Below are 13,080 nucleotides of genomic sequence, written 5' to 3' on the forward strand. Positions count from 1 at the left end.
TAGGAAATATTAATAGATATAGTCTAACTAAAAGCTTTCTTTGGGTCCTCCATAATTTTTAAATTTGTATAAACAAATCAAAAAAGATTTTTAAAAATGCCTAACATGCTAATGTAAGGTGTTTTAACATTAGTTTCAGAAATATTTTGTGTTTTATTGGACTGTTCTAAGTAGAAAAATAACAATTTACAGTTTGAAGATCAAGTTAGTTCATTATTTTAGAATTCTAAAATTGAAATTAGACCTCAGTTGAATTTCTATCAGTTTTGCTTTTAGCTTTCCCTATGACTTAGGAATGGTATCTCAATTTGTTTAGGTAAAAAGACTAGTTGTATTTTTGATGAACTGAATCTATACAAGCAAACCCTTGTAGCACATAAACTTTTTTTTATTTTCGTAAGGTTTTTTTCACTGTCTGCTTGAGATTGCAATCTGATAGCTTTTACTAAAATCGTTAAACCTGCCACCCCCCCCATTTTTATTGTAAATAGGCTTTTTTTTTCAGAAAATAAACTCTGATTGTGATTTTCTCTGCTCATTGTCCTCCCAGTTCCTCCCTCTACTCCTCCCATCCAGATCTACACCTTTTCCGTCTGTAATAGAAAACAAACAAGCATCTAAGGAGCAATAATAAAAATAAGACAAGACAAGACAAAACAAAACAGTTCAGAATAAGACAAAATAAACAGAAGGAAAAGCTCCAGAAACACATATAGATGCAGAGGCACATGTGTTCACACACACAGGAATCCCTGGAAAGCTCAAAACTGAAAGCCATACTGTATAACAAAGAAGTAGAAGTTATACAGTAGAAGTTCTCGTCTTCTCACACTTCTATGAGGAAAGTGTGTTTTAGAATCGGTTGTTTTCATAAAGAAGATCTTCGAAGATAATCAGAACCTTTCAAACACGTAGTTCTCCGGCGTTACTCTCCTCCAAATCTCATGATGTTGTCTGCGTTTAAAAACCATGTCTGGGGTTCATTCAGATTCAGCTAGAGTCACTCAGGTTGGGGGAAAGACGCCTCCGTAAATCTCAGTTTCTGATTTGGTAAAGGGAATAATGACTCACATTGCCAGAGTCTTTCTTTTAGTTTGTCATGTTTTTAGTGGCCTTCTAGACATTAAATGTCAGTATGAGACAACATTTGTAATGGAGAATCACTTCTTCACGTTCTCCATAGTTTTAATTGGACGCCAAAATGAATATTGTTGATGATCTTAATGGCTTTGAAAATGCAATAAATGGCAAAGGCAGTTGGGCTTCGACTGCAAATTTAACAGAAACAGAATTGGCCCATCTGGTGGTAAAATCGGAAACCATCAGTGGCTGGGATAAGACTGAGAACCAGAACATGAAAATGCTGATCACTTCCACAGGTTGAAAGTGGACACAACCAAAGCCACGAGGACAAGAAAGGTGACGTCAGTTGGCAGCCTGCAGGAGCTGGCAGCCTGCAGGAGCTGGCGTGAACTTGGATGTAGATGTCTCCCTGTGGCCCCCTTTTGTGTGACCCTGGGCAGAAGGTCCTGGTGTGGCCGCGGACTCATGACTAGTGTGAGACACGGAGTCGATGTCCTTCACAGCCTCTAAGTTTGAAACTCACTGCTCAGCAAAAGAAAACAAATGCAGTTTCCTATAATCAATCTAGTCCTGCTCTCCACCTGGTTGCATATGAGCAGCGCTTGTTGCCTTTGTTTCCTCAGCACGGCACACGCTGTGTGTAACAGCTGCATACAGAGAGGATTATTTGGCTTGAGTAAGTCTCTCACAACAATTGAATGAAAAAAGTTTTTATAAGTTTCCAGTATTGTATTACACAGATTAAGTCATTTTTAGAAGTGCGGTAATTTGCTTCTTGAAGGGCTTCCTGCATCTGGGATAGCTCCTTTTCTACTGGATGATGAAATCCCCAGATTCCAGTAAACATATTTTATGGGAGAAATACTTAATCATAGTGTAAGCACACAGACTCATGGAGAAGTAAAACAAATTAGTGTTGTAAAGTTGTTGAGTCATTATGAAGGATTACTGTTTATAATTTATATAATTTATGTTCAGTGACATGTACATTGAATATATATCTATTGACTTACAATGGGGAAATTGTTCAAGTGAAGTTACATGAAACATGGATTTATAAAGAGTTTAGCTTGGTAACAAAACACTGGATAATATAAAATAAGAAACTAACTTTCTAGTTTTCAAATTTAAATTAGGCAACATGCACATAAAAGGTGTTGTAAACTCCTTTAATACAGGCTAGAATCATATGTACATAATTGGCTTGTCCCCAAAATGCAGAAAGTAATTGAGGCGACAAAAACAATAAGAATTATAGCTTTTTAATACAAAATTACTTTTCAGAATGAGCCTTATTTTAAGAGAGAACTTGATAACCACAAGGGCCATCATAATGTAGCCATGAAGTCAGAAAGAATCTGAAGAGACAGCATCAGACTGTCAGCAGGAAGATGGGGCATTGAAGGGAAAGAGACTTTTTCTCAAATCCCAAGAGGAACTACATAAGAGAGATAACCACCATGCAGAGCATGGCATGCCCCTTCTGAAAGGAGAGACGTTCCAGAAAAGGGTGGGTGGTGTTGTGACACGAACAGGGTTTGGGGGTGAGCAAATTTCATACCACATCTATCATGGCCTGACTTGCATCCCAGTGGACATATACAAGGTAGAGCCATAAATTTACCATGCAGGAAGAGAGAGAAGGGAATGGTGGAAAGGGATATGGGGAGAGGCGGAGTCTGATTTCTTGGAGAAAGGGGAGCAGTCAGATGGTCTGTGAGCTTGGATTAAGCAGCAGTTAACTGACTGAAGATTTTCATTTTATTCTGTAGAAATAAGAGATTAAGTTCTGGAAAAACTAGGAAGTATGTTTTGTAAATACTCCAGACAGTTCACAAGGATCAACAGAAAAAGGTCTAAAAGTGATGCCCTTCTATATGATCCCCAAGGAAAAATATTAGCTGTGGAGAGAAAGGAATAAGTGCTCCAGGTTATTGTTAACAGCACCTGTTATTAGATCAAATTAAGCTTATCAAGGACATCAAGCTACGTGTGGTGGTACGAGCCTGTTACCTCAGCTCTCAGGAAGCTGAGGAGGATCCCAAGGTCAAGGCCAGTTTGGGCTGTGCAGCAACACATAGTTTCCAAAAAGAAAAGAAAAATATGACTGATACCAAGAAAACTACAAAAGAAACCGAACTATGGGTAATAAATGTGATAAACTCTTAAATAATAGCAATGACTAAATAAATGGAAGCAAAGATGAGTATTGGGAAGCTGAACATTTAAAAGAGCTAGCTATGAAATAAAATTCTCGTCAAACTAACCATTTGCTGAGCCTAACTGATCTCAATGGCCTCCAAAGGACTCAACCACGTAAAGTAGGTTCTGTAACCACTGTGGAAGTAAGCTGGACTCGGTACCAACAGAACAACAAAATGCTTTTATGAGTGAAAATTTGAAGGACCTCTAAGTACTGATTGGTCAAAGAGGAAATAATAATCAAAAGACTTAAGAAGGCTTTTGTGTGTGTTTGATTAACGAGAAATGCTAGAAATCAGTTATCAGAGATTTCATTTCAAAACGCAAGCACATAAGTAGTAATTGAGTAGAAGGAAAGAGAAGAAAGAGCAACACTCCAATCACGTTGAAGCAGGTTTATCCAGAACAGCAAACTAAAAGCTGTGGGTCCTTTTTGACGGTTGGTATAATTAATAGATTTCAGCAAGTCTCTTAATGAAATAGAACAGATTATAAAATATCCAGAATGAAGACAACACCAACCCCATAGATCCCATAGACCAGTGGTTCTCAGCCTGTGGGTCTTGACCTGTTTGGGAGTAAGTATCCTGCATAACTGGTGTTTACATCATGATTCATAACTGTAACAAAATTACAGTTATGAAGTGACAATGAATAATTGCGTGGTTGGGGTCACTACAAGATGAAGAACTATATTAAAGGACCGCAGCATTTGGAGTGTTGAAAACCACTGCTGTAGACAGTAAAATCTGCAAAAGTGATGGAAATTGGAAAATTCTTTGAAAAATAACCGCTTGACCGACCTGAAATAGAGAACATTTGCATATCCTGACAGGCTGAACTGTAACTAAACTGTGCTCCTCCGTGCAGATCCATTTGTAATCTGGTGGAGATCTGTGTGAAATTTAGACTGTCTTTTGTCAAATGTATCAAGGCAGATACCTTTACTCTTTGATGTCTTTTTTCTCTTTTAAATGATGACATCTCCTTCTTGGATGAGACAGGAAGGTAGAGCTCATAGATGAGTCTGTTTGGGGATGAGATGACGGGTTTTTTTTTTTTTTCTTTACTAATGGCATTTTTTTTGTTTGTTTGTCTCATCATATAGTAAAGTAAGGATAATATTATAACCAAACACACCAATTTTATGGCGACTATTTTAGTATACACAGAAATCTTTCAACGGAGTCTTACAATACTGTCCTTAAGAGCTATCTATGTTCATGATTTTTTTTTTTGAAGTCTCAGTGATTTGCCATTGTCAAGGAATAAAGTATAAGTTCCATAACATCGCTTTAGGCTTTCTATATCTTTGTGGCCAACAGCTTTCATAAGTCTTGTTTGTTTTTCCATTCTACTAAAAGTTCTTTCATTGAAAAAAAATAAATCATTAAAATTAGCACAATTTGTTACCACAACAGAGAGCTCCACGCAATTCAAGGACAGGAAACTGAGTGCAGCCCAGCTCTGTGTGGACTGGAATTAATAAATCAGGAAGCAGGGCTTGCCCCACATTCTTATCTAGCCACAGCACAGCCTCCTGTGCCTAATTTTCTCTGGACGGTGCCTTCGCTTACTTCTGTACTTGTGACAGGGTAGCCTTTTGATTCCACAGCCCACTACTCGCTTCTGCATCTGTTAGACTGTTTCCAGTGAGAATCTGGAGACTCTTGGGCACCCAACAGCTTGCCTTTTCCTTCCTGTTTCAATCAGCCCCACCTCATGTGGGTTCCTCCAGGCTCACTCAAAAGGAACAATGGACTGAGTGCAGGGCAAGCTAAAAGTCAGGGGAGTAGGAAGCTTGGCTTGCAGGTAATCCCCATTGTTGATTTTCTCCCCAGCAGCATTGCCGTTCTCGCCTGACTGTTTTTTATCACTTCCTAGATTGGCTCCTTGTCCATGAGTAGCTGAATTCATATATCTGTAGACATTTCCATGCCTTTCTCCAAGTCCTCTGGTTGAGCATAATATACATATTGATTATGATCTTTACTCCCATTGCTATTTTAGTGCTATTGCTTTCTGTGTTAGTTAGTTGTTATGAATTTTCCTGGAGATTTGGGAAGGACTAAGTAGAAATGAAAGTAAATGATACTTAAAATCTCTTTAGATATTATTTCTTATATTCTTTCAATCTAAATAGGCTACAAAAAGGATTGGAGAGATAACCCAGTGAAGTAAAGTGTTTGCTGCCCAGGCATGATGGCCTGAATTCGAATGTCCAACACCCCCCCCCCCCCAAAATCCTGGTGTGGTTGCCCTGGTCTATAACTCCAGGTCAGGGATCTGGGGGATTAGAGCAGAGACGGGTGAATCCCATGTGGCAGTCAATCTAGCCAGAACAACCAAATGAACCCCAGGTTCAATGAGAGACATTGTCTCAAAAAGAAAGAAAGATATAGAGCAATAGATAAAGAACCTATAATTGACTTCTGACCTCCACACATAAACAGGCAAGTACAGCCACATACCTACACAGAAGCCTATACATCTGTAAGGAATATTTTGGAGTATTAACAAAGACTAGCTAATGCCAGCTACTAAAAAGGGTTAACACTTTCTTGTATTTGTTAAATGATTCACAAGTCAGAATTGTCTCCATGATGCTTGGCTGAAATGTGCTGACATCTGAGTTGAGCTTTGTTTCTTGTTTTTGTTTTGTTTATCAGTGGGGTGGAGTTAAAACCAGAGCCTGGAGCATGCTATACCAATGCTGTATCACTGAGCTACATCCCCAGTCCTTGGCGTTTTGTCGTTTTTTTTTTTTTTTCTATTTTAAATCTATAGTAGCATCTTTACCAACAGATTTAGTAGCTGTTGATTTCGGCTTGTGATTGATCATATATTGTAATTTATTGTTGGTATGAAAATCTCTTCTTGGGGCATAAGTAGAAAATTGTCTCACACGTGTTGCTGGAGGAACTACTGAAAGACTGCTTCATGTGTTTATAAGGGTCTCATTTTAACTAGCATGTTGCCTTTTGACATTGAAGTAGAATTCTATATAAATGTACTTTATGATTTAAAATACATCTCTATCTAACCCAAGTAGCTTATTTTCATCAGAGGACATAGTAGTAGATTGATATGTCACATGTCTTCTGAAAAACAAAATATATGCTTAATATTATCAAAGTTTTCTGTTTTATCTTAGTCATTCTTGATTTTGAATTGTGTGTTCCATATTGTTAATATGCATATATTTGACAGTGTATAGAAAATATTCTTTAAGTTTCTTATTTGATCCTTTCTTGTTCCTCGTAGGGTAGAGCCTGGATCAGAGTAGCACTCATGGAAAAGCATTTGTCTGAATACATCTCTACAGCTTTGAGAGACTTCAAAACAACCAGGTCTAACAGTCCTTTCAACTTTCTAATGTTTATGACTTGAAAAACCAGAATGAAGAGGTAGTCTGAAGTTCTCAACTTTCAGGTCATCCATTTTTTCTTACTGCTCAGATAAGTCTCCTGCCCTCTTAGGAAAGTGTGGTTTGTTACCTGAATGTACATTTGACTCGCTGATTTGTGTGGAAGGGACTCATGGTGCCTCGGTGTCTTTTCTTTGAGCCATTCTGTCAGTCTTTCAGTGCTCCTATAGGCTTTTCTGTGGCACATTTGAAGGAGGTTCTCAGTATGACATTCTTAGATATCTATCTCTTTCTCCAGGGTAATGCTTCCGTATTTCTTTGCTGGGGAGGACTATAAATAGATCATTTAGTTCTTTTGCTCACGTGCAGAATTATTGGTGGTTTTGTTGTCTTTTCGGTGTACTCTTTGTAGATATTAATTTTCTAAGGTTACATAGGTTTAAGGAATGACCTGCTGTGTGTTCTGTAAAAATGAAGACCTTACTGCGTTTTAGTTGGTGGTGAAAAGGTTCATAGCAGGACATCAGTCATGAAAGTTTAGTTCTTGTCTGGTGATCTACATTTGTTGCTGTTGATAACACTACTTCCCTCCATGTCAGAAGTATTTGTAAATGAAGACATTGAGTGATTTCATTACATTAGACATAAACTGTATAACACCAAAGGCACAAGATGCTATGTAAGATTAAATTAATTAGGATTATATAAAATTCCAAATTTAGCTGTTTAGTTGCCATAACACATTTCTGGTACTTCATATACGGCAAGTTGTAGAGCATTTATTTCCCCTCTCACAGAAAGTTCTGCTAGCGCGGGCTGCCTTAGTACTTCTGAGTGACTGTACTTATTTAACCCCATCTTACTTCTGAAAAGATGGCAAATGACAGCTGCAAAATCAGTTTGATAACTAAACGATTAGGTACAAAGAACTCCTGAATCTGGCACACCAGTTTCCAGGGTGTAGTGTTTAACGTTGTAGATTTTAAGAAAACTTTGACATTTGCTCTGGTGTTCTCTTAGCTAGCTAATTGGTTTGGAGCTTTTCTGAGATTTTTTCATTTTTGTAGGTAATAAAACAGTAAGCTTTTAATTTGGCAGACACAATTATAATGATAATAAATTTGATCAGGAAAAAGACTTTAATTATGAAAGTGTTTTCATAAGATAAATATGATATGTATTTATTGAGGATATTTTTAGCAACTTAATACTCTTGGCGTATATCTAAAGATGGAGAGTGAGATGATAAGCTAACACTCTTTAAAATGAACCTGACAAAATGAAATATTTAGTATCACAAAGAGACAAACTTACTTATGAAAAGAGTTATTGAGGGTACAAATGCTTTGAAAAAAACTAGAGCGTGGTCTCAGAATCTAATATGCTAAATCAAAAATCCTAAATTAAAACTAAACCTGTACAATGATTATCTCTTATGTAATCGTAATATTTCATCTTTTCTAAATAAACACTAAAACATCTCTCTTAAATTGTTAGTCCTATTTCTTAGTTGAAATAATTGGGTGTGGTAGAAATAACTTTGGAATAGATTGTTTTTGGCACAAGTAGTTTAAATATTAAAGGGAACCGTTTTAGCCTTGTCTCACACCTACCTGTACTCTGATGAAAAGGAAATGATTCAGCTCTAAGCACGAAAGTCTCTGAAATAAAAAGCCTTGTAAAAATATACAAACATTCTGTTCAAAACAGAAACGTGACTTAGTGCTTATTATATGCACGTATGTATACACAAACAGATCTGCCCTATCAAGGTGCTTACATGTAAATACAGTGACTTCATAATTCACAAGAAGGAAAGTAAGCACAAAGATATTTCAGAGTTCTCTTCCTAATAAATGAGAAAACCCAGAACATTTTTCTTTTCACTACTTAATGTTATGATTTTTACTGAAATAAAACCAAGTAAACTTTTTATTAAAAATTATTTTGAATGTAAATCTTGACCCACAAACACATTTGGAAGAGTGAGTTTGTCAACATAAGGAAAGTACTGGAGAGAATAATTGTACATTACCTTTTACTTGGCTGCTTCTTGATGTGAGTGCTTATAGAAGGAGAAATGAAGCCTCTGAGGATGGGAGTATCTGGAGCAAGTGGATTTCTTCTTCTGTCTGGCTTCACAGACAAAGAGAAATGATAGTCTTAAAAACAGTGGCAATGTGCTTATCCCGGGGCCAGGGGAGGAGCTAAGGCAGGCAACTTTGAAGCCCTAAGCTGTGACCATCCAAGGATCTTTGTGGGTGGAGGAAGGGTGGGGAGCTGCAGTGCACATTCTTGGAGAACACGACCGCCTTCAAAGTATTAAAGAATTCCGTGTGAACTTCTTGCTGGGGTGAAAAGTATCTTGAGGGGCAACTGGAAAAAAAGTGAAAATAAAAACTGTGTTTTGCGATGTAGGAATTTGGGTGTTACTGATAGGCGGCCAGAATTGGGAAGTGATAGAGTAGACTCTCAAGATTTGTTTTTAAAAGAGGAAAATTGGCTTTGGTAGATAGCATCCTGGGGAAAAAAAACTCAAGTGAAAAGTTAATTTAAAACTGAATTAATTTGTTCAAAGTTAATTTCTGCCTATCCAGAAACTAATAGTAATTAGAAACAATAAACTAAGTTTTATAAATGTCATATTTGAAACAATATTGAAAATATTTTGGTGATTTTGTTTTTTTTTTTTTTTTGGTTTTTCGAGACAGGGTTTCTCTGTAGCTTTGGAGCCTGTCCTGGAACTAGCTCTTGTAGACCAGGCTGGTCTCGAACTCACAGAGATCCGCCTGCCTCTGCCTCCCGAGTGCTGGGATTAAAGGCGTGCACCACCACCGCCCGGCTCTATTTTGGTGATTTTAAGTAATAAATAATGCCAAAAATAAATTTGGAAAATAGAAAAATAAAATTAGCTTTATGGAAACTCACATTTAGCTGCTTCAGCATTTACTTTATAACTGTAAGTTATGTTATAAAGAAATGTCAGTTTTTACAATATTTGGTCTAAATAAGGGAGGAATTACAGTATAAAATAAAACTGTAAATTCCCAAACAGTCCTTAAAAATAGATAAAGTTTCTTATTTTAGGAAAGTAAATAAAATAGTGATAAGTTGCTGAATTTTTCAAGAACCAAGAAAAAGTTTTAGGATCTACAAATAGTAATAAGTGTTTACATTAAAGTTGTTCTTCAGTATCTGTGAATTTGCTTTCTCTGGTTTCTGTTACTCATTGACTGGGAAAGTCTGGAAGTAATGGATACATTTTATATGACTTGTCTTGCAGGTTGTTATTAATACCTTCTTTAATCTAGTGTTACTGTTAATCTCTCGCTGAAGTTGTTTATCAGTTAAACTTGACCACAATGTGAGTATACAGCTGCTCCTGGTCTCCTGCTGGCTTCTGTCTGGGGAAACTCACGGTGTGCTGAGATGCCATCACTCAGAACCACGTTTAGTACACCAGCCTGGCAGCGTCAGAACTTAGCCTGTTGTATCTCAGTGTTCTCTACCGTTACAGCAGGTCGGTTTATAGAGACGAGGTGTGATGGCATGGCTAACTGGGTGCTCTAGCTCCCTGCTACTGACCAGCTCCCACCTTGGCAAAGAAAACATTTCAACATCTGAAGCCCAACTGTTGTTGAATTCCCAGTTTTCTCAGTAGTGTTAGGTTAAAAAAAAAAAAACAAAACTGGAAGCCAAACTCACTTATTGACTGTCTGTACAGATTCAGTGGAATATTTTGGGATGTTCTTCATAGGTGAGGAAAGCTCCTGTATTAAGATGAAAAAAAATAAATATTAAAAGTTGCTTTTGGGTTGGCCTGTCTCATGACTTATACAAAAGCTCCATTTATGTCAGACTTAAATACAAAATTATTGAAAGAAAACATAGGTTTAGATTTTTGATTAGTTCACTGTTTCCTTGATGTGATATCCTATGTACAAAGACAGAAAAAGATGAATTGGACATCAATGTTTATAACTTGGTCCTTCAATGGGCACCATCAAGAGAGTAAAGAGAAGAACATAGACTAGGAAATCACATTCTGATAAAGAGCATGTATCTAAAATATATATAGAACTTTTGCCACACATTAATAAAAATAACCAAATTTTTATCTGATGGAGATCCACATTTTTTTTTTAAATAGTAGAATGAAACCTGCATGGATCATTTTCATTGTCAGCTTGACAGAACTTGGATCTCTGGACATACCTTTAAGGAGGTTTTTAGAGATCTGTGAGCGCTGGTGACAGCACACTATCAGTGGTGTCCCAGACTGGATAGAAACGCGGACATGAGAAAGCCAGATGAGAAGCCCCTTCTGTGTTTCTGAATCTGCTAAAATGTGAGGACAGCCTTATGATGCCACCAAAGGGACTCTACATGTCTACTTCTCTATGGTGGGTTATAGCCTTAAAATGTGAGTTTTTTTTTAATATAAGCACCTCTATTAAATTGCTTCTTACCAGTTATTTGGTTATAGCAGTAAGAAGTGGTTAGTACAAAGCTGGGCATCTTTAGCTACCAAGAATACAAATCTGAGGTATACACTATCTGATAACAAGTGAGATGTATGTATACAGAAGAGTACATGAAAACAAATGTTGATGAGAATTTGGAAAATTTGGATCCCCAATACATTGTTTAAAAATTAAAATGGCAGGCCCTATCATACAACAAAAGTATATGCTCAACTATGTTCATGGCAGCATTGTTTGTAATAGCCAGAACCTGGAAACAACCTAGATGCCCTTCAACGGAAGAATGGATGAAGAAAGTATGGAATATATACATATTAGAGTATTACTCAGCAGTAAAAAACAAGGACTTCTTGAATTTTGCATACAAATGGATGGAAATAGAAAACACTATCCTGAGTGAGGTAAGCCAGACCCAAAAAGAGGAACATGGGATGTACTCACTCATATTTGGTTTCTAGCCATCAATAAAGGACATTGAGCCTATAATTCATGTTCCTAGAGAAGCTAAATAAGGTGAATCCAAAGACAAACACATAGGCATCTTCAGGAATATTAACCTTCATCAGGCGATGAAAGGAGACAGAGACAGAGACCCACACGGGAGCACCGGACAGAAATCTCAAGGTCCAAATCAGGAGCAGAAGGAGACGGAGCACGAGCAAGGAACTCAGGACCACGAGGGGTGCACCCACACACTGAGACAATGGGGATGTTCTATTGGGATCTCACCAAGGCCAGCTGGCCTAGGCCTGAAAAAGCATGGGATAAATCCGGACTAGCTGAACATAGCGGACAATGAGGAATACTGAGAATTCAAGAACAATTGCAGTGGGTTTTTGATCCTACTGCACGTACTGGCTTTGTGGGAGCCTAGGCAGTTTGAATGCTCACCTTACGAGACCTGGATAGAGGTGGGCAGTCCTTGGGCTTCCCACAGGTCAGGGAACCCTGATTGCTCTTTGAGCAGATGAGGGAGGGGGACTTGATCGGGGGAGGGGGAGGGAAATGGGAAGCGGTTGTGGGGACGAGGCAGAAATCCTTAATAAATACATAAATTTAAAAAAAAAATTAAAATGGCATATCCACTTTGAAAACAGTTGGCAGTTCCTCAAAAATTTTAATATTACTATTAGAGCTGTCATCTGACACCTGTGGGTGGTGTGTGCGGATGTGAGTGATATCTATATGTCAATCATGTATATAAAATTGATGACATAGTTATAAAAGTGGACATCTATTTATAGCAGCATTATTTATAATAGCTGAAAGAAGAAACAACCCAAATGTCCTTCATATGATAAAGAAACAAAATATATTGTATCCATTCATTCACCCAAAAAAATGTTTAGAGTACTGAAACATATTACTTAAAGATAAACCTTGGCAACATGCAAAGCCAAAGAAGCCATTCACAGAAGGCTAGATAGTATGTAATTTCCTTAATTGGAATGTCCAGGACAGCTAAATAAATACATAGGACCAGGAATAAGGTGAGGGTATATAAACTGGGATTGGGAGAATTGTTGGCATAAGAGTTGGAGGGAAATGAGGGATAACAGCTAGTAGGTGCTGTGCTGTCTAGTATTTTGTCAAGTGGACACAGGTAGGGTCTTCTGGGAAGAGAGGAAAAAAATCTTCTGTCACACTGGCATGTAGGCAAATCTGTGGGTCATTTTCCTGATTAGTGGTTGGTACGAGAAGACCTGGCTCACTGTGGGCAATGCCATCCCTGAGCAGGTAATCCTTGGGTGTATAAAAAAGTTAACTCAGCAAGCCAGAGGAAGCAAGCTGCTAAGCAGCACGCCTCCATGGCTTCTGTCTTGGTTTCCCTCAGGAATGTGACCTGGCATATGTAAACCAAAGAAACCCACTCCTCTCCAAGTTACTCTTGGACATGTTGATTATTTACCACAGTAATTAAAACCAGACTAAGATAGGCACTGT

At 37.7% G+C, this 13,080-nt stretch overlaps 1 protein-coding gene across 2 annotated transcripts in view; it reads left to right on the forward strand.

Annotated features, from left to right (window-relative positions):
• Positions 1-13,080, forward strand: part of LOC121434765 (RUN domain-containing protein 3B) — a 158,332-nt gene that overhangs the window by 45,102 nt on the left and 100,150 nt on the right. For both annotated transcript variants that reach the window (XM_041633726.1, XM_041633727.1), the window contains exon 4: positions 6,550-6,635. In XM_041633726.1, the coding sequence (XP_041489660.1) occupies positions 6,550-6,635 (86 nt within the window). The remainder of the gene's footprint in view (positions 1-6,549; positions 6,636-13,080) is intronic.

This window comes from Microtus oregoni, unplaced genomic scaffold (genome assembly GCF_018167655.1).
Source record: "Microtus oregoni isolate MIOR12 unplaced genomic scaffold, Mior012 000044F_ref0000062, whole genome shotgun sequence".
NCBI lineage: Eukaryota > Metazoa > Chordata > Mammalia > Rodentia > Cricetidae > Microtus > Microtus oregoni.